The 21078-nt window shown below is 50.4% G+C and overlaps 1 protein-coding gene across 1 annotated transcript in view; it reads left to right on the forward strand.

The window, feature by feature from the left end:
- KSR2 (kinase suppressor of ras 2) overlaps nucleotides 1–21078 on the forward strand; it is a 337333-nt gene that overhangs the window by 283324 nt on the left and 32931 nt on the right. Inside the window, exons 12-15 of the mRNA XM_037511091.2 lie at nucleotides 3894–3935; nucleotides 4492–4564; nucleotides 7415–7463; nucleotides 9286–9653. Of these exons, the coding sequence (XP_037366988.1) occupies nucleotides 3894–3935; nucleotides 4492–4564; nucleotides 7415–7463; nucleotides 9286–9653 (532 nt within the window). The remainder of the gene's footprint in view (nucleotides 1–3893; nucleotides 3936–4491; nucleotides 4565–7414; nucleotides 7464–9285; nucleotides 9654–21078) is intronic.

Below are 21078 nucleotides of genomic sequence, written 5' to 3' on the forward strand. Positions count from 1 at the left end.
AGGCTGGGGATCAGCTAAGCCTCTTGAGAGCCCCGGGTAGTTTTTCCTTTTTTAATTTTAGACCCTTGTTGACTAATAAATCATCGTATGCCGTGAGGAAGCCTGGGTCATCTAATGGAAGGAAAGGCCCTGGAATCATGGAGGTTGGTTTTCTTTTAAAGTTTTGCTCTGTGGTCTTAAAGGAGTTGCCTCCCCCACCTGGGTACCTCAGTTTCCAGAATTAAAGCTGCATCCACGTGGCTGCCAGCTCTCTGGGCGATTTGGGGATTGCTGTGCTAAAGGAGAGTGGCTTAATTCAACCAACATGAGCTTCGTTTCCACGGGTGCTTCATCCTGGTTCCCCCTCCAGCCCCGGGCTTGCTCAGTGGGGAGCTGGGGAAGTTATACATCTCTCCAGCCTCAGGGACAGCTGATGTCTTAGCCTTAGCTTTTGAAACTGTCCAACCCTTACTGTCCAACCTCTTAATTATAAATCATGCTTGTCTGTTAGTTAAGAGAACTTAGAAAGATACTTGCTTATTCATTGCAGCAAATTCAGGCCTCAGAAAAGTTGCAGGTGGGTTCCAGAGGGCCATAATAAAACCCATGCTGCAATATGGAGAGTCATGTGAATCTTCGGGTTTCCCAGTCTATATAATGGTTATGTTTACACCGCACTGAAGGCTGTGAAGTGTGCAGTGGCGTTGTGTCTGCATAAACAACATGCAAGCCTTCTTAGATGTGGCCTAGAGAAACAAAGTGAGCACGTGCTGTTGGATGAACTGGTGCCCAAGGGTGGCGCCATAAACTGGCACCCAAGGCTGGCCACCCACTTTCAGACTGAAACAAATGCAATCTCTGCAAAGCACAATGTAATGATGTGTTCCCGGCCTTACTCTGCACTTGCTACACACCCTTGCCCAGTGGTGATGACCTCAGCTCTGTAGGGTGAGGCTGTTGTTATCCCCAGTTTACGTACATGGAAACAGAGACTTGGGGAGAGTTTGCTCAGGCTTTTACAAGCAGCCAAAGAAAGAACACAGATTGAACCCCAAAGGCCCTCCACTTTTAGCCACTGTGCCTATACTTGGTGAGCCAGCTCCCAGCCACAGCTTGTCCGTGAATGAATTAAATTGTTTCTGGAATTATAGTCCCTGGTTCAGGCTCCTTTCTGAGCGTGCTCTGCTTCCTCCCTTTATTTGGGGGATATGAAGCTCTGTGTGACCTGTCACCTCCCCTTACACCCTCGGGTGCCAAGCGCTCCACCCCACTTGGAGTGATGACAGTAGAAACATGGGTGACTGTCCAGCTGGCCTCTGGACAAGAATCAGCAGTGAAGTTGAGGAAATGTTTTTTATATATATATATGTTGGTGGACATTCTTGCTTGTGATGAGCAGAATAATGTTTCTCAAAGATGACCACATTCTAATGCTGGAATCTGTGAACATGTTACTTTGTATGGCCCCGCTTACTAAGTTAAGGGTCTTGAGATGGAAAGATTAACCTGGATAATCTGGGTGGGCTCTCATGTGATCACGAGGGTCCTTTAGGAGGAAAGCAGAAGGTCAGAGACAGTAGGTGATGTCAGGAGGGAGGCAGAGCCTGGAGTGACAGGCTATGAGCTAAGAGAGGCAGATCAACACCCAGGAAAAGCCGGGAACCCATTTGCCTTGGGGTGTCCGGAAAGAATGTGTCTGTGAACACCTCAATTTTAGCCCCTTATGACTTATTTCAAACACTCAGACCTCCAAAACCTTAGAGGGGTAAATTCGTGTTGTTGATAGCCACCCAGATTGTGGTAATTTCATCAGCAAGAGGAAAAATAATACAATGCTCTGTGCCAAATATTTGGAAAACACAGAAAATGCATAAGGGTTTTTTTCCAGTTTGTTTTTTTTTTGACATATGATTGACATGATGATATTACATAAGTTTAAGGAGCAGGACATAATGATGGAATGTAGAAGCATAATTCTGAAGTGATTACCACACTTAGTTTCATTAACATCTATCACTTCATATAGTTACAATTTTTCTTCCTTGTGATGAGAACTTTTTTTTTTTTTTTAGGATAAGGTTGTTCTTAAATTTTTTTTTTAATTTATTTATTTATTTATACAAGCAGTGGGTACAGTCAGAAGCGTGGGAGGGCGAGAGAATTCACCAGAGCCAGAGTGGGGAACAGAACAGGCAGCCTGAAGTACACTGCTGAGGGGAGCAGCGGGCGGCAGGAGAGGTCTGCGCGCCATGTGGGACCCTCCTCTGGTGGCCGGGGATCGAACTGGCGTTGAAGAGGCTGCGAGCAGCTTCGCAACCCAGCGCTCAACAGCTGCGCCACCAGGGAGGCCTGTGATGAGAACTTTTAAGATGTACTCTCAGCAACTTTCCGTATACAACACAGTCTCATTAACTGTGGTTCCCACCATGTACATTATGCCACCAGGCCTTATTTATCCTATAACTTTGTACCTTTTGACCACCTTCCTCCAACCCCCCTCCCCCCCGCCGAGCCCCCTCCTCTGGCAGCTGCCAAACTTTCTTTTTTATTTCCATGAGTTTGTTTCTAAATTCTACATATAAGTGAGATCATGTAGCATTTGTTTTCACTATCTGACATTTCACTTAGCATAATGTCCTCAAGGTCCACTCATATTGTTGCAAATAACAGAACTTCATTTTATGGCTAAATCATACTCCTTTGTACATATATATTACATTATCTTTTTTTGATGTGTTTCTACTTAATTTTTTAAATTTTATATATATTTTATATCATTCTTTTTGTACAATATATGCTTTCTCCTCTCAGATGTAATCCCCTTGTGCTCTTCTCTCCCCTGTTTTGATCCCTGTCCCCCTCACCCCACCCCCCACAGAGTGTCTCTGATGAATAGCTGACCATTAATTGTTTTTTAATTTGCTATAATTATTTTTTTCCGATACCTTATTTACTTCCCCTACATTCCTCCTATAAGTGAAACCATCCAATATTTTTCTCTTTTCTTTCTGGCTTATTTCACAGAGCATAATCCCTTCCAGCTCCATCCATGTTGCTACAAATAGCATGTGTTTATCTTTTTTGATTGCTGAGTAATATTCCATGGTGTAAATATACCACATCTTCTTGATCCAGTCATCTATTTTGGGACATTTGGGTTGTTTTCATATCTTACCTATTGTAAATAGTGCTGCAGTAAACAGGGGTACACATATCCTTTTGAATCAATGTTTTTGTGTCCTTTGGGTAGATTCCTAGGAGTGGAATTGCTGGGTCATATGGAAACTCCATTGCCTTTTCATCCATCGATGCACACTTAGTTTGTTTCCATGTCTTGGCTGCTGTGAATGGAGCTGCAGTGAACATGGGGGTGCAGATAGCTCTTGGGATAGTGATTTCATCCCCTTTGGCTATGAACCCAGAGGTGGGAGTTGCAAGATTCATTTCCCGGGGACCCTCCGCACTGTTTCCATAGTGGCTGGTTCACATCCCCACCATCAGTGCCGAGGGCCCCCTTCTCGCCGTGTCCTCACCAGCACTTGTCACCACTTGTCTTTTCCGCGGGAGGTTCTCGTTCACTGTGGCCGTCAAGTATTTTTAAAAGCCGCTGCAGTCACTGTCAGCGGGGAAACAATGTTCAACCATGGCTTTCTGCACCTTCTCTGTGTGTGACCTTGTGTTATGCATCTAATCAACATAGGCTTGTGCTCGTGGGACTCGGGTTGGCTTGGAGTTTAGGGCTCTGGTTTCGTCAAACATATTCTCAGTCCTTCGGAACCTGGGGGTGTCTGCGGATACCTGGAAACTGTCGAGGGTGGGCAGAGAACCCTCCTGGTGGTCTGGGAGCCCAGCATGGTACCCAAGGAGACAGCTCTGGGGCGGCACTCACTCTGGTGTTCTCTTTCTTTCTCAAGCGTCCCACTACTACAAGTACAAGCAGCAGTTCATCTTCCCAGGTGAGTCTCGTCGGAGCCAGCCGTGTGGGGCATGGAGTGGCTGCGGTGGATGGAGGTGAATGTTGGTGGATGAACTTGGAGAGGGTGGTGGTGGAATCCCTGAAGCCCAGGACAGTGGCTGGATGTAGACATGGAGGGAGGCCTCAGGTCTCAGGAAAGGCCCAAGCAGGGTCTGCAGTGGGAGGCTGGGCCATGGTGAGGAGGGTCCAGAGCCACGTGATAGGGAAATGGTGGCCAGAGGGCCTGCGTGGAGCACTGAGAGCTGTGAACCCCAGCACCACATGAGCTCAGAGCCACCCCAGGAGTACAGAGGATCAGAGGTGACCAGTGGGTGCTTCGAGCCAGAAGATGGGGACCCTTACAACAACGGGGAGACACGGGTGCACCTGCACAGGTCAAGTCCAGGTGGTCTAGGAAGAGAAAAAGGGCCTTGGCCAGCCACAGTGCCCCATGATCTTGTGAGAATTTGCTAACTGCCAGCATCACCCCGGAGTCAGGCTTTGGGGATAGGTGTGGACTAAATGCCTGGTTTCTGACTGTCAAATCTGGTTCTCAGATGTGGTGCCGGTGCCGGAGACACCAACCCGGGCACCCCAGGTCATCCTGCATCCGGTGACCTCGAATCCAATGTAAGTGACCAGAGACCACTGCCCCTCCGGCCCTTCAGAATGCTCAGGTTCTCTGTTTTCTTTTTTGTTCCTGAAATTGAGGGATGGGCGGGGAGGGGGAGAGGAAGCATGGGGAGGGGACAAAGAGACATAGGGAATGACTCAGGCAGTAAGGAGAGTGACAGCCCAGAGAGGGGCACCGCTGGCCCCCCAGGTCAGTTCTGCTCGTATCCCTCACCCCCGCCTGTGTAATGTGATGTTCAGGGGCTAGATGACTTCTAGGCCCCCCAGGCCTCTCCCCCAGATGAGCAGAAAGACAACTTTACTCACATGATAGCTAGAGCTTAATGAGAAGGCGGTTATTCAACATCATTGCTCCCCCCACCCCACTTTTAAAAAAGTGTAATTTAGGTTTAAACTAAGGATCAGCAAACCACAACTTTTGGGTCAGATTCCATTTGTAACACAAAACTTATAAATAAAGTTTTATTGGAACACAACCCTGCCTGTTCACAACATGCTGTCTGTGGCAGCTTTCATACTGTAACAACAGAGTTGAGTCTGGGGCCACATGGCCTGCAGAGTCTCATATATTTACTATCTGACCCTTCACAGAAAGGTTTGCTGACCCCTGGTGTATACCACTATGAAAGTAACAGAAGCTATTTTTGGAAATTTGGACTATTCTGTATGAAAAGAAAGGAAAAGCAATGACCCCTAATCTCACAGCTCATGATTCGTGCAGGGCCATGTGATATATGCAGTTTCCAGCTGCCGTGTTAGCCTACACGTTCTTCCGTGTTAGCCTACACGTGTTAGCCTACACGTTCTACACAGGCTCTTCACAGGCATTGTTTTTAGCGGCTGTAAAATATCATATCAATGTGGCACAATTTCCTTAATAATGTATTTCTCTGTTGGGATCTTGCACATACTCATTTCACTGTGGTCAGCAGAGCAGGAAGGAAGTGCTCTGGGGTGGCCTTAACAGACCCTCCACCCAGAGGTCAATGCCTCCTGCAGCCAAAGTGAAATGACTTTCCTTAACTTTGTGGCTTGTGATTAAAGTCTAAGGCCTGCCGGGGCCCTGATGTCAATTAAACCGGTTTCCCCACTTGGGAAAACCAGTTTTGCCAGCTTGGTTTTTCTTCTGGCTCCCCTAACTACTACAGCCTATCTGGACCGACTTTGTTAACAAGCCAAATGGTACATCTCTGAAATCAAAGAAGCAGCAATTTGCCAGGGGATATTGTGCTGACATCCAGCTCCAGGCCGTTTCTCTGATGCACATAAACCAATCCCACAATTTGTGCACGACGAGCTCCAGGTTATTAACTGACAGTCAGGGAGCACAGTGAAGGAGAGGCAGTAGCTGCCTGCGATCTGCTTAAATGTGCCTGGAGTAATAGGAACCAGCTCTTTGCAGAAGGGGGATAATTTAATAGCCCCTGCTGCTGTAATCACGCCTCGGTGCAGACTGAGGAGGCTGCATGTTTTGTCACTGGGTGTAAGGAGGGGCTCCAGCTGCATGTTCCACACCAGGGGGCCAGACGCCCAGCTTATCAGTTGTCAAGGTGCCGTTCATCCCCCCTTCCCAGGCTGTGCTAGAAATAATTGCTTGTGATAGTGGCAAATGCCCCTTGTGACCAACGCTGCTCTCCCCTTCTGGGCCTTGCAATTCTAGACGCCCTCTCACCGGGAGCCTCTCCAGCAAGTAGACTGACTCTTTCTGCAGGGTCAGCAGCTTCCTGGGGTCTGAGGGTCAGGATAAGGGAGGCCCCCCCCCCATAGGAAGGGGGCGTGACATCCACCACAGCCAGCTCCTCTGTGCTTCCAGCAACCAAGACACTCCCAGGCTTCCTCTCCCTCAACATCCTGAAACACACCTCTAATGTGCACTCTGCCCCTCTGCTCCCCCACAGCACTGCTCTCCAGCACTGCCCTACACCCCTAGTACATACGAAGTCACATCATCCACATGCGGCATGCCTCCCGCATCCCCACTGTGTGCACCAGCTCACATGTGCACAGGATAACCCTGCACAGAGCGCAGCCCAGAGCACCCCCTCTGTGCTCCATACACACTTATTTCTCACCCACACATACCCATAGGACCCCCAACACCTATACCCAGAATGTCCCCAAACTTAGAACACAACTATAGCTCATGAATCATGGGTCTCTCTCTCTCTCTCTCTCTTTGTCTCCCTCCCTCCCCTCCCCCTCTTCTCCTACCTGTGTCTTCCCGTCCACCACACAGTTCACTGGGATTGACCAGGTCCCACTCAAACACTGAACTTTCACACACAGGCAGCAGCCCTCTCTCCTGGGAATTCCCATCACGCTCCTCTTGCTGAATTCACACCTCACAGTGGCCCAGTCACTGTTTGCCCTCCCCGGGAGCCATGTACTATTCCTTCAAGTGAGGAGCCAGGTTAGTTCCAACTCTGCATCTCTGGAGGGGCCTCCCACTGTTCCTGGCTTGTAAATCGGGTCTGGTAGAAGAATGAATGAACAAGCAACCAACTGAATGCAAAGATCCTCCCAAAAGATTCCAGATCTCAGTGAACTTTGGAGATCTGATTAGTTCTCTCCAGCGAACACCCAGAACTCTGCAGATTGTTCCATGCAGTTCATCAGGGAGCAGCTGGGTTAGAGGAAACCAAAGCAATAAAGAAAAATGAGCCTGAGCTGCACCCCAAATCCTTTGCAAGCAGTGTCCGTGCACGCTGCTACTTTATGGCGAGGTTATGGATTATTTTAGATACCAGAGTTGATGAAGGCTTGGCGGTGACTCTTCCTGCGTGGATTAACTCAGTATAGGGGCCCACCTTTGACCTCAGGGTTACGTTTCTTTCTCTCTCTTTAAAGCTTGGAAGGAAATCCATTACTTCAAATTGAAGTGGAGCCAACCTCGGAGGTGAGAAATGGAGAGCGTGAAGCAACTTCTTCCACGGGCTGCCCAGACGTGGCAAAGCCCACTGAAGTCTGTGATGATGCAGACTTGGGCTTGGGTGGGGGGTGGGGAGCGGTGGCCTGTTTGATGGATGTTCTAACTCCAGGAGCTAACAGGCGCTGGCTCTCCCGGCGCCGAGCCTAATGGCCCGTTACATGGCATGCATCACGGAAAAGCTGGCTGTGCGGAAGTTGGCAAGAGATTTGCATTCTTAGTTGAAACTTCAGCTCAGGGCCCGGTGGATACCAAGGGGGATGTGCCCCGCTGCCTTCAAAAGAATACATTGGGGGAGGGGGACCTCGGGAACGTTGGGTTTGGCAGGCTATTGAGAACGTTCTGGGGCTTTGTCCCACCTGCCAGAGATGCTGGGGGAGTAAATGAAACATCCTGGGTGAGAACCTGGAGTTCAGACCCCTTCCTCTGCCTGCTGGCACAGCCCAAACTAAAAGGAATAGGGTCCAAAGCTCCAGAAAATCATGTCCTCTTCTGGAACTGTTGTAGCCATTGCAGATGTGCCTGGAGAAGCTCCGTGTTCTGAGTGAGCCGTTAGGGGCAGCTGCTCAGGCTTGGAGTCAGAAAGCCCTGCACTCAGCCCAGAGGCAAGCTTCTTAGCTGTCTTGTCAGACTTCAGGTCCCTGGGGATCCCCATTGGCTGGGGTACCTGCTGCTCCCCCTCTCTGGCAGGAGGACTCAAGCACCAGGATGCCCCCAGCCCCAGACACCATACTGGAAAGGTGTAATCCCAGGCCTGGAGGTTTAACTATCATGTTGGTCACACCTGAGTATCACCCTGTCATGTGGGCAAGATGAAAATGCAGATTCCCTGCCCTGGCCTACTGATAGCTGGATTTTGTAGATCAGAGCAGGACCAGGAAATCTGCATTTTCTCAGATGCTCTGATGCAGGTTTCCTACAGGTGCTTGGGTCCGTGCAAACATGTAACAGGCTTCATCTCATCCGGCACCTCACACCTTCCCCCAGGGGCAGATTTTGTTAGCTCCACTTCTTGACGAGGGTAGGAAGGCTCAGACAAGTGACGTAATTTGCTCACAGGCAGAGGCCAGATGCCAGCTCGTTGGGTCTGACCATTCAGCATTTCTGTCAGCCTCTCCCTCTCACTTCTGCCTTCCCAGCCTCATCTGCCTTCCCAGTTACGGTCTGTCACTGCGCTCTGGCCTCTGCAGGATAGCTCCAGTCTCCCAGTTTCTAGCTCAGCAATTCCAATTCCCTGGGAGAGCAAAAGGCTCTCCATGCCAAGGGCTGTACCCGTGGGCTGCTGGTGCACGGCGTGTCTGTCTTCAGCCCAACTTCCTTACTGCGCACAGACACAGTCAGGCGCATGGAAACATCGCTGAAGTGTGGGCAGGCCCGGGGTGCTCAGGTTGTGGGAACCTCTTCCTCTCCCTGCTTGGCGGTGTGACCTCGAAGCAGGCACTTTCCAGGGTGGCCCTCACCCAGACTTGACAGGGACTGTGGCGTGGGACTGTCAGTCTCCAAACCAGGAAAGCTCAGCCAGCCAGAAGGTACTAGATGGTTCTCTAGTATTTCTCTTCTCTGATGCTCAGTTTCCCCCGGGCTCATGGAGAGTTGATTGCGGTGATCTCCCGTTCAGCTCCTTCATCGTATACGGTTCTAGACCAGAGCTACCTGGGCGAATAGATGCAGGTGTGCAGGAGCCCAGAGTGGACTTAGTGACCCCAGAGAGGCACCGGGACCCAGCCGGCCCTCGTGGGCAGGTGGGCCGTAGCAGGAACAGCTCTGACCTGTCTCCCCACTCTGGCCACAGAATGAAGAGGGCCACGAGGAGGCTGAGGAGTCGGAGGATGACTTCGAGGAGATGAACCTGTCCCTGCTCTCAGCCCGGAGCTTCCCCCGCAAGGCCAGCCAGACCAGCATCTTCCTCCAGGAGTGGGACATCCCCTTCGAGCAGCTGGAGGTCGGTGAGCTCATCGGGAAGGGCCGCTTCGGCCAGGTGTACCACGGCCGCTGGCATGGAGAGGTGGCCATCCGGCTGATCGACATCGAGAGGGACAACGAGGACCAGCTGAAGGCCTTCAAGCGGGAGGTGATGGCCTACCGGCAGACACGGCACGAGAACGTGGTCCTCTTCATGGGCGCCTGCATGAGCCCGCCCCACCTGGCCATCATCACCAGGTCAGTCCGCGCGGCTCCCGCCCTGCTGGGAAGCGGGGCTCTGCTTAACTTAGCATTCTGGCAGCTAGGACATCTCCCGTGCTGCATCGCAGCTTGCGAGGTTTTAAGAGCTGCAGTTCCAGAAAACATGTCTAATGCTAAACTCTGGTGGTGCAGTGCCTTGGGGAGTGCTGCAGGAGTCAGAAATTTAGATTCCCCTGTGCTCCTAGTTTGTGTGAAGAATGTCTGAGCCACCTTTTCTCCCTGTGTAAAGTGGATGGATGAGACTAAATCAGGGGCCCCAGAGTACCCACTAAGAGCTCGGGGAGCCACACCGTTGGCATAGCAGCTGCTCAGCAGTTGCTCTGGTGGGAGCAGGACTGCGGACGAGAAGTAAGTGGATGTACATGGTTGGGTCCCCATAGAACTACTTGTAAAACCAGGCGGGGGTTGCATTTGGCCTGTGGACCCTAGTTTTCCCAACTAGGGTCTGAGATTGTTAGTCTGAGATTGGTCCCAACTGTTAGTCTGAGATTGGTCTCGGATGAGGACTGTTCTGGCTTCCACTAACGCAGCAGAGCACGGATGAAGGCTTCCCCATTGTTTCAACATCCACGGTGTGTAACTGAACAGAAAGGCTAGTTAAGAAAATGGCACCATCACGCTTTCTTGGGTTTATTCTTTCAAGCCTCACCTAGGATTGTGGGGCACTGAAAAAAATAGCTTTGGTTTCAGTTGAGCAGTTGTGAGACAATCCTTTGGTGTGTGCTTTAACTCCGGCGTGCGCTGCCCTGTTGCCTTGGGACTGGCCTCAGCACAAGGCCGGTCGGGACCCCTCTTTGTACAGCAGCTCCCAGTGTACAAGCCCTGCCTCTTAGCAGGTGCGGGAACGTGGGCGTTGGGCTCAGGGAAGTGCTGTCGTGTCTTTGATCTGTTCCTGTGACGTAAGCCTCCTGAGTCCCTTTGCAAGACCTTGATGACTGAAAGTGCTGTTGTCACCACTGGTTATACAGATGGCGGGTGGCCTGGAGCCCGTGTGCCGAAGGGCGAAGTGCTTGCAAGGATGGGGCTACAGGGATGGTGCTCCAGCCCTCTGTAAGCCACGTGGAAAGGGTGCTTCTCAACTCCAGGAGGGACAGAAGTGACTCGCCAGTAATCAGCACAGCAAGTACTCAGGGGTGGAGCTGTCTGATTAGCTGATGCTTCTACGAACGACAAACTTTGTCATTACTGTGTTCTGTGGACAGTTGTCCTGGCTGGACCAGGCTGAGTGGCTGGGCTCTAGGTTGTATCTGTTTTCGATGGGCTGGTCAGCCGGAGGCCAGATGCCCGCACATCTGCCGGGGTACTGCCATTGCCTGCATGACTCCCGTCCCCAGCAGCTGGGGCTCATCCAGGGTGGCCTCGGGCTTCCACGTCAGCGGGAGGTGAGTCCTGATGCCCAGTGCTCGCCCACCTCTCTGCTGTGTCACGCTGACAGGTGTCTGTTGGCTAGAGCAAGCCGCATGGTCTGCCCTGTTGTAAGGAGTGCAGCAGGCTCTCGCTGTGGGTGGGGCTCACAGTGTCACTTTGCCAGGGCAGAGAGGCAGAGAGAGGGACAGTGTGGCCATTGACAACCCACCTCCAGACTGTCTTTAGCTCCTCGCCTCCTCCCCTCCTAGCCAGTGTGGACCAGCTTCTTTTAGCTGACAGCCCTGCACTTGGGGTGCACGAATCCTTGTTGGAAGGTGGTCTTCCCACCCACCATGTTCTGCCCTCTGGTTCCACCAAACTGTTACCCCACATTGCTCTCTGGTTAGCTCCCTACCTTCTGCTGAAGTTTTTTGTTCCATCCCTAGAGAAATCTATCTTCTCCCTTCTTTCTGGCCCTTCTAAGGCCCTTCTGCCTCCTGTCCTCCAATTTTTTTTTTTTCATTGTTTCAGTGGATCCCAGTTACCCAAGCCTCACGTACCCACTTTCCCAAAGACTGGCTAATTGGAAGTGGATGGATTCAGTTAGCAGCCATCCTTGAAAAGCGAGTGGTCATTATGAAACTGTGTGGCTCGTCCTGCAAGCCAGCTGCGCTTGCAGCCCTTCTCTATTATGTACCAAATTCAGGGCCCCCTCCCCAGCACCATAACTGCCTGCAGATTTCACAAATAGCGCAGCCTTTTCCTGGCGCTGTGATAAAGACTCTGCAGCTTTGGGACATGTAATTGGTCTCTGAAGTGTTTTGGTATTTTGTGTGAAGAAGCCAGATGAGCCCCAAAGAAGTGGTATTTAGTCCATATTATTGTGTCATTATATATTTATCTCAGGGAGGGGCACTGCACACCCCTCTCTCCCTCTTAGCACCATCCACTTGTTGGCCATTCCAGGTTCCTTATCTGAACGTTTGGTTTGAAAGCAAATATTTGAGTAATTTGATTAATCGCTCACACTCGCACAGTTGGCTGGCAGAGGTCGATGGTTGGAAGATAGCCAGCCAACTGGAACAATGTTTGGACCCTGGATTTATTTTACGGGGAACATAAGACCAGATAATTACCTGGCATATTCTGGATAAATTCACAATGGCGTGTTCTAGCCAATTACTTAGTAATTATCATCGAAGTTAACAAGTATTTCTAAGATTAGCTTCCTTGTAATGCAGTGTGTGTGGCTCCCTGGGAATGAGTAATAACCAACTAGTTACCCAATTGCTATATCCACAAATGCAATTAACAGCAGGATCGCTAAATCGTTTCAGGATTGGGTCAGGATTGGGTTCATTATGAGATTATTGCGAAGCTATCGACAGTCTGCACAATCGCTCATTAAAAACTCCAAATGGAATTTGAAAGCCAAGAGTCCTTCTACTTTAACCGAGGAGTTTCCAAAGCCTCGGTTTCCCTCTCTGTAGAATGAACAAGTAGGAGCAGATGTCTGTTGATGCTCCTTCCAACTCTAACAGAATTCTTTGGTTCTCTGAGACTGGGGTGTTCGAGAAGCAGCCCCTAACCTCTCACAGCAGAGCTTCCCACATCCCTCTGCATCGGAGCCACTAGGCGAGAAAGGGCAGTAAATGAAAATTCTCAGGTGCTGCCTGTGTTCGTTTCTTAGGGCTGTCATGATGAATTAGCACAACCTTGGTGGCTTAAAACGTTGTACATTTATTCTCTTACAGTTCTGGAGGCCAGATCTGGAGCAGACCTTGCTGGGTTAATATCAGGGCAGGCTGCTTTCATTTCTGGATGCTTAGAAGAGAATCCATTTCCTTGCCCTTTCCAGCTTTTAGAACTGCATTTCTTAGCTTGTGGCACTTTCCTCCATCCTTAAAGTCACCAGCGTAGTAGCAGTCTGCTTCCATTATCACGTGAACTTCTTGTACCATCAGATCACCTCCTTAAAAGGATGCTGTGATCGAGTTTAGGATTCACCCAGATAATCCAGGATCATCTCCCACTTCAGGATGCTTAACTTCAGTCACATTTGCAAAGCCCCTTTTGCCATAGGAGGTAGCATTCACTGTTTGCAGGGATTAAGTCCTGGATATGTTTGGGGTTTTTTTTCAGCTTACCCCATTATTCTAGGTCTAATAAATCAAGTCTCTTTGTAGGTGAAACCTTTTAACTGGGCTTCCCAACCCACTCTAATCCAGTTAATTCTTGGGAACTCTACCCAAGGATATGCTTGTCATGTCCTTGACATACCAAGGAGCATACAGTATGTGCCTAGTATTGGGGTCAGATGTCTCCAGCTAGTGCAAAGGGAAATGTAAATGGGATAGTTTCCCCCCAAAAAATAAGCCAGCCAGAATTACAAAATATTGGGATCACAGAAGAAGGTAATTTATTTATGTGGTGACAGGAACACAGATCAGTTCACCTTAACTTGCTGCCATGGAGACAAAGCAAAATCCTGAAATTATTGTCTCCCAGTGACTTCACTGGGGGAGGGGGCCTGACCCCACTCAAGCCATCTGGCCACACTACAGATGTAGAAACTGAGACCAGGAGAGAAAGCGGGAATATGACAGGGAACAGGTATCGGCAGGTACACCTGCTTCTCCAACAGATTGAAAATCCCATCCTCTTCCAATACTTATTCATTCACTCACTTACTTGTTCATCCACCAGATATTTAATAAACTTATGAAGACCAGGGACTGTGCTGGATGCTGGGGGGATGATGGTGAGACCTGGATCCTGTTTGAGTCCTAGTTCTAGTGGGGGAGACAGAGCAGTACTGAAGTGGTAGTGATTTTGGAGAGTAGAACTTGGGTTCATCCCAATGTGCTGCAGAAAACAAGCCAGAGAGATGTGCTGCAGAGGGACTTGGGTGTTGGGGTTTATCGGGGGGTGGTGTCCAGGCATTGTCTCTGAAGAGGTAATACTGGGCAGGGACCTAAACGATTGGGGCCAGAGGTGAAAGCCTGGGGCAGGGCACACCCAGCAGAGAAAACACAGATGCAGAGGTCCAGGGAGGGTTTGAAGACCAGCAGTTTCTTTGGCTCCACTTCTCCCACTGGAGTGGAAGATGCTAGATGCCGAGAGCTTTGGACTTGGCGGTTCTGTTGAGTGGCTTCTTTTCTGGACACTGAAGGAGACACAACTGAGCCTCTTGGCAGAAACTCTTTCCCTGGTTGAGAGGCATTTATTTAATGTTGATAAATGCAGAGCCCCCAAATCAAACCAAAAAACCAACAGAGTCCAACAGCCTTCAGCAGGTACTTTGCTTCAGGCCAGGCAAGGTGATCTACTCCTGGTTGTCACTGTGCCTGTTTTACAGATGGGAACACTGAAGTCGGAGAGGCGAAGGGAGCCCTGACCCAGGCCCAATAACAGTAGCTGGCAGGGCCTGGAGCATGTATATCTGATGTCAGCCTAGCCTGATTCCTTCTTTGCCACAGCAGCCTTGGCCGGGCCCAAGGCTCACCTGTGAGCAGTGGCAGCCATCACAGCACCCCACCTCCCAACCCCTCAGACTCACTGGAGGACTGGGGACAGCACGCGACCCAGGCCCCATCTTGCTGCAGGGAGCCTCTGCACCTGTTAAGTTCAGAGGGCTTGCTGCCTCGCAGTTTGAGCGCCACAGGCTTAATAGAACTGAGTTCCTTTTTCTGTTGCTTTGATTCTGGTGCTTATGTAGTTCTGACAGGTTCTAGGAATTCCAGGGTGTCTGTCTATCTCTTTCTCAACACACACCCCCCCACCCACACACACACACACGCAGCTCTCTTACATGTCCTAACTTAACACACGAACTCTTCTCTCCCACTCCTGCCCCCTCTCCCACCCTCCTTCTTTGAGTCACTTTCTTACTCTTTCCCTGAACAAGATTCATTTCATTCATGTTAGAAACTCACAACCCAGAAGCCCCCACCCCCAAAATATTTTTTTCTGAAATCCCCAAATTATTTAAATCCATGCTTTGTAACTTGGCTCCAACATCACCTGGAAGCTGGTTCAAAATGCAATTTCTTACCTCTGTCCCCAGGAGGAGCCCCAGAGGACCCAGCTTTGCGATGCCCTCAGGACATTCTGATGCGCGGGCCAGCTCAGACCCCTCTTTAAAAAAAATCTCTTCTGACCTCAGAGGCTGAGTCAAGCAGACATTCTTTTACTGTCAGGAGCCCCCTGCATAACTCGGAAAAACCTCTTGTCCCGCCAGTGAGCCAGTCTGCCAGGCACACCCAAGGGCCAGCAGCTGCATCAGGAGTGCCCGAGGGCCTGGATGCCCCAGGACAGGAACCTGCAAGCCTGAGAGCCCTGCTGAGCATCCGTGCCACTGTGAGCTCCTGCCTGCGTTGCTCAGAGCCCAGTTCCTACAGTTTATATAATTCCAGTGGAAAAGACAGACAATAACAAGTCAGACAAGTAAGATAATTGGAGTATTGTGTTAAGTGCTGTGAGGGTCACAAATGGAGTGGGGGAGCAACAGGAGGGGTTCGGGAAAGCGGTCTTAGAGGAGGTGACATTTGAGCCCAGCTCTAATAAAAGGAGGCCATGGCCATGCAAACAAGGCAGAGACAGCGGCGCAGGCAGGGACACAGCAGGTGCAAAGGCCTGAGGTGGGAATGGAATGGCCACTTTGAGGACCTGAGAGAGGCGGGTGAGTCAGGGGTGCGGGAGAGGGCCTAGAAAAGGGCTGCGGGCACCAGCTGGTGCAGAGCCCCGGAAGTGTGGGGAAGGGGCTGCGGTGTGTCCTCATACAGCAGGAAGCCAGGGGAAGGCTTTAAACAGGAGTTGCTCCTACCGGGCTGGGTGTTCCTGACAGCCTGGCTGCTGGCTCGCCGTGGCAGAGCACATCGGGTGACAGCCATGAAGGACACAGCCAGGCAGGGGGACTCCAGGGTGTCCCGCTGTCATTGGGCGTTTCCTCCCGCGTGGGGCTCCCAGGGAGGGTGCCTGGGTGGTCACGCTGCCTGGGGGAACATTGCGAACTCCACCAAGACGCTGTCCCGGGGCGGGAGGAGGGACTGCGACCTCAGGGGCACCCATTGCACAAAAGTCCTGTGCGAGTGGGGCTTGGACTGTGCGCCCCAGGAAAGAGAAGGAAACACGGGATCTCCCCACTGCTCGCAGGAAGGCTTTTCTTTCTCATTTGGCGCGTGGCATCCGTCCCTCGCTGCGTGCCATTCAGCAGCCCCGTGCGCGGGGCTGTGTTGCCCGCATGCAGGCTGCACTCAGCCCCCACCCGCCTGCCGGGGACCAGGCAGTCATGACAACCCCTGGGGCCGCACTTGCGCAGCATTTAAAATCCAGTGAATATCAGGAGCTGTTTAATGGTTAATTTATTTTCAACTCCAACCCCGTTTCTCACGCTTCCAAGTGTGGCAGAGCCTGGCTGCTGCGGAGGCCCCTGCCTTCTGCTAAGACTGTGGTGATGCCCGGTGACATCTTGACTTTCTCCGTCACTCTGTACTTGTAGGCTTTCTGTTGTTGTTGTTTTTTTTTTTTTCTTTCAGGCCAGTTTGATTGTCCTAAATATAACATACGAGAGTTGGGGTGCCTGAGCACATGAAGATTCCATCCGCTCATCTAGTGGAATGGGCTTCCTTTTATGTGCAAAAAGCTGAATTGCTTTCCCTTTATAAAGCACAGCTGAAAAGGTTTTTTGTCTGTGGCTGCCTTTAATTGTGCTGGAATGTAAAGCACCCCGGGACTTTTGTGAAGGAAGCGCTATAAATGTACTGCATCATTATTATTATTATTAGCATCATGTACATTGCATACGCCTGTTGGTAAATGATCACGTGGCCAGCCAAGAACTTGCATGGGTGAAGACCTTCCCGCCAACCCCTGCTTTCCTTCAGAGATTCTAAATTAGTAGGTGTGGCATCTGCCATCACTTAATAAATAACTTTTGTGCCTTATACTCGAGATAACTTGTTAATAAAAATGCAGATCAGTAGATCAGCAAAAGAAGAAGGTCAGTTCACCCATGTCTGCAGCCAGGGAGTATCACATTAACATTTTAGTGTATATTTTTCCAGGCAATTTTCGCTATAAAGATGCAAACTCAGTTCGTATTGGTCAGGGTAACAATAGCTGCTGTAAAATATAAGCCTCTAAATGTAAAGTGGCTAATACAACTGAAGTCTATTTCTTGCTCACATAATAGTCCAAGATGGGTGTTCCTGGATGGTGGTGGCTTCTCTCCATATGTGGAGGGTTCCAGGCCCAGTCCCATCTGTTGGGTCTGTCCTCTGCATCTTCCAGCTGGGGAAAGAGCAAAGAGCATCAAGAGTTGCCTGGGAAGTTTGTCTGAGCCTAGAAGTGGTGCACACCATTCCACTCATGTCGTTGGCTGGCACAGTCCCTGGGCCACCCTGACTGCAAGGGAGGCCGAAAAAAAAGCTAACTTTACTCCCAGGAGGAAAAACAACATGGGGTTCTGGTGAAGAGCCAGCAGCTCTGTGACACACACACATATAAATCACAGATCTTTCCACATTGGAATAAACTCAGCCAGCAGCCCTGTTTCCTGACTTTCCATTTGCACTAAGCAATTTATGCATGAACACTTCCTGTTGCACACTCCTTCACTCCTGTTTGCATCAGTTTCCCCATCTATAAAGTGGGACTGACACTGGCACCGTCCTTCTCCCTGGCAGGGTAGTGGTAAGAACTAGAGATCTTACGGGAAGTCTCTAGCATCTTGCCTCCTGCAACTGGAGGTGCTAGCTGTCTTGTGTTTCCCAGTTGCTATAGGAACAGGGATACACTCTAACAACAATGATGCCCACGATAGCATTAGCAACAATTAGGAGAAATAGTGTATTTGCTCTTAGGTACCACGGCGTCCTTAGCACTCCACACAGCAGGTGTTTTATGTTAAAATAGCAAATGATAGGAGTCAAGGGCCCTGGTTTGATTTTGGGTGCCAGTTCTGCTCCTGACTTGTACCTCGTGACTTAACCTCTAAGCTTCCAGCCGTCCAGGAGGCGACATTAAGTAGGGAGCTGGATATGCTGGCCTCAATCTCAGATGAAAGGTTGGGGCTGGAAATAACCACATGTGAGTCAGCTGTGTGGCCGTGGTGATTGAAGCCGTGGGCCTCCGTGGAAGCTGAGGTCATCTGGGCAAGAGAGGAGGGGTATGTGAGGATGTAGCCTGGGGCACTTCCTGCACTGGGTGCCAATCAGGTAGGGCAACTAAACAGGGGACTGGAGGGAGCTGGCAGCGGGGCAGTAGGCAACCAGAAGGACATGCAGTCATGATGCCAGTCCAGAGTGGCTCCCCCGGCCTGCTTACCCACGCCTGGCTCCTTCCTGTCCAGACTCTGTGTTGCATTTTCACCAGGGCAACTTCTCACTGTAAAATAATTCTTTTATTCCTCAATTTGTTTGCCTGTTTCTTGTTTCTCTGCCCTGTGTCCCTTCCCCACCTCGGAACATATGACTTAGGAAAGCAGGACTCAGAGATTCAGGGCGCCTCTGTCTCCCCAGCTCCTGGAATATTAGGTTCTCCTTAAGTACTTGTTGAATGAATGAATAAGCTTCCAGAGATACATTCACACGCAGGATCACAGCCTGCTCCTCTGGGCGAGCTTAGCAGCAAACAATGAATGGTGCTATTTACTTTGAATCACTGAGAAGCGAGTGAGACATCAATAAAATGTAGTACAAATCCATGGCAGGGCTGGCTATAGGGTGTGGGAGAATTCACGCTGTTGAATGGATGTGATGTAAATCATAAAGTGCAATGAAGGGACTGGGCGGTCTGGAGTAGCTGCTCATCGTATAAGGTCCTGTGTGAAGCTGGGAACGGAGAACAGGCCTGCCCTTGACCGCAGGATCTCAGAGACAGGTTCAGGATGATTCAGAGACGGTGGCGTAATCTCTGCCATAGGAGCCTTTTCCTTACGCAGAGCCCACTATCCAACCAGGGAACTGAGCAGATGGACAGGAAAGTCTTGTCATGCGCAGTAGAGGGAACAGCATGTGCAAAGGATTGGAGGTGGGGGGTAGGAAGGGAAGTCATGAGCTGGAGTATAGGAAACATATGGGGGGACAATAAGACATAAGATGCTGAGATTATCTTAAAGGATCCTGAGAGCCAAGTTAGGGAATTTGAATGTTCCTCCTAACGGCCGTGGAAGCCACCCAGGGGCTTGATGTGGGGAGTAGGACAACCTGGTTTGCACTCTAGAAAGATGGCTTTGGACGATCCCTGTACTTAGAAGAGACTGCAGCAGCTCCCGTCCTCTGAGAATGGTGTGGACAGCTAGTGTTGATCCTAATCAGACCTCAGTGGGGATGGAGGCGGCTTTAATGCCCTCGGTTCTAAAAGCGATTTGGCAGGAATCCCTACGGGGAAAGCAACCGAGCTGGCAGTCCTTTGGAAGTGAAGGCATTTTCAACAGCTTTCACTATTTACCCAAGTTAAAAATAGCCAGCTGCGCTCCCATGTTTTGAAGGCAAGTGTAGGCAACATCAGGTCCTTAACATGTGTTCCAGAAGCCAGAGAGGGAAGGTCTCCTCAGCAGGGCTGGCAGGCAGTGGTTAAACACAGATTCGGGAGCATGGGGTAGCTTCATGCAGGGAGGCGAAATTGTAATTACAAGCTGCTTCCCTGCAATCTGATCAACCTGTGTGCAAATACTGATTTTGCTGTCTTTTGAGTCATTTTGACAACTCTCTGAAGTAGGTATCATTTAACTCCCACCCTTCTCCCCTTGTTTGTAGACAAACAGACCAGAGTGTGCTGGAGGTCCGAAAGCTAGGAAGAGGCGGGACTTGAACCCAAAACGGTCGGATCAGACCCAAGTCTATCGAGCTAGTCTCTCGTCCTCTTTTCCTCCCCAGCTGAGCCAAAGTCCATCCCTCCTTTGAATCCTTCTGGATGCCTTAGAACCCCACTGTTGAGTGAAAGGCTCACCACCGCCAAGCCGGGGTCACTGCCTCAACCACCAAGGTGGTGTGTGTGGTTTGTGAGTTGGCAACAGGTGCAGACTGAGCCCCTGGTGTGTGTCCCCTGATCCCACCCCTCGCGAAGATGCCATGGGGCGGGAGTGAGCGGAGTGCAGAGTATCCAGGCTCTGTGTCTTCTCTGCTCTGGGAACTTGCTGGGCCTGGGGTTTGGTTTGATGGATCGTCGCTGCAGTTGCTTGGGCACTGCTCAACTTCTGCTTTGTCCCTGCCTGATCGTGTTTAAGATAATTAAGCCCATAAATCAAGTAATAAATAGATATTGACTCTTTGTCATGGAGTATATCAGGATTGATTGACCGCTGGGAATACTGCTTTCCTCAATCAATGGGGAGCCGGGGGTATAAATAAATCTTGATAATGACTGACAAGAGGGAAATCGATAGGTATATTAATATATGCATGGGGAGCATATGTCTTCAACTGTGAAATAAGAGTTTGTTTTAGCAGAAGGGGGAACAGCAGAGATGGGGAGGACGGTCAGAATCCCTAGATCCAAGCGGGGTTCCTGGATCATCAGGATTGCACTGGTTTTCTGTAAACTGCAGAACTCAGAGGAGAGGTTCGCTGTTTAGTATTTGTTTTTTTGCCTTTTCTGGATATCCGGGCCTAGAAACCCCTGCCCCAGGGTGGTTGCATTGTTCTGCTAATATTTGGCCTTTGGAGAAAGAAAAGAGGAGGGAGGGGCTGGATTTGATGCTGAGGGCCCAGGAGGCCAGGCTACTTCCGTGCCTGCCACAGTCATTGAAGAAGCCATGGCAGAACTGCAGCAGGTCCAGAGAGCAAAACTGGGCGTTTGGTTACATGTTGAGTGTGAGGAGCATGTGAGTCGAGAGGCGAGGTTAAGGAGGCGTTTGGACAGACAGTTGTTCAGAGGTGAAGTCTACACTGGCGCTGTAGAACTGGGAGCCCGGGCGATGGCTGTGGCGGCATCTCTCAAACTACATCTTGCATCCCACTCCCCTGGAGGCTTGTGCCAACACTGATTCCGGGGTCCCTCTTCCAGGGGTTCTGATTCAGTAGCTTGCAGACAGGGCCTGAGAACTTGTGTT

This window comes from Talpa occidentalis, unplaced genomic scaffold, assembly GCF_014898055.3.
Source record: "Talpa occidentalis isolate TD23 unplaced genomic scaffold, MPIMG_talOcc4v2.1 talOcc4.14, whole genome shotgun sequence".
Lineage (NCBI taxonomy): Eukaryota > Metazoa > Chordata > Mammalia > Eulipotyphla > Talpidae > Talpa > Talpa occidentalis.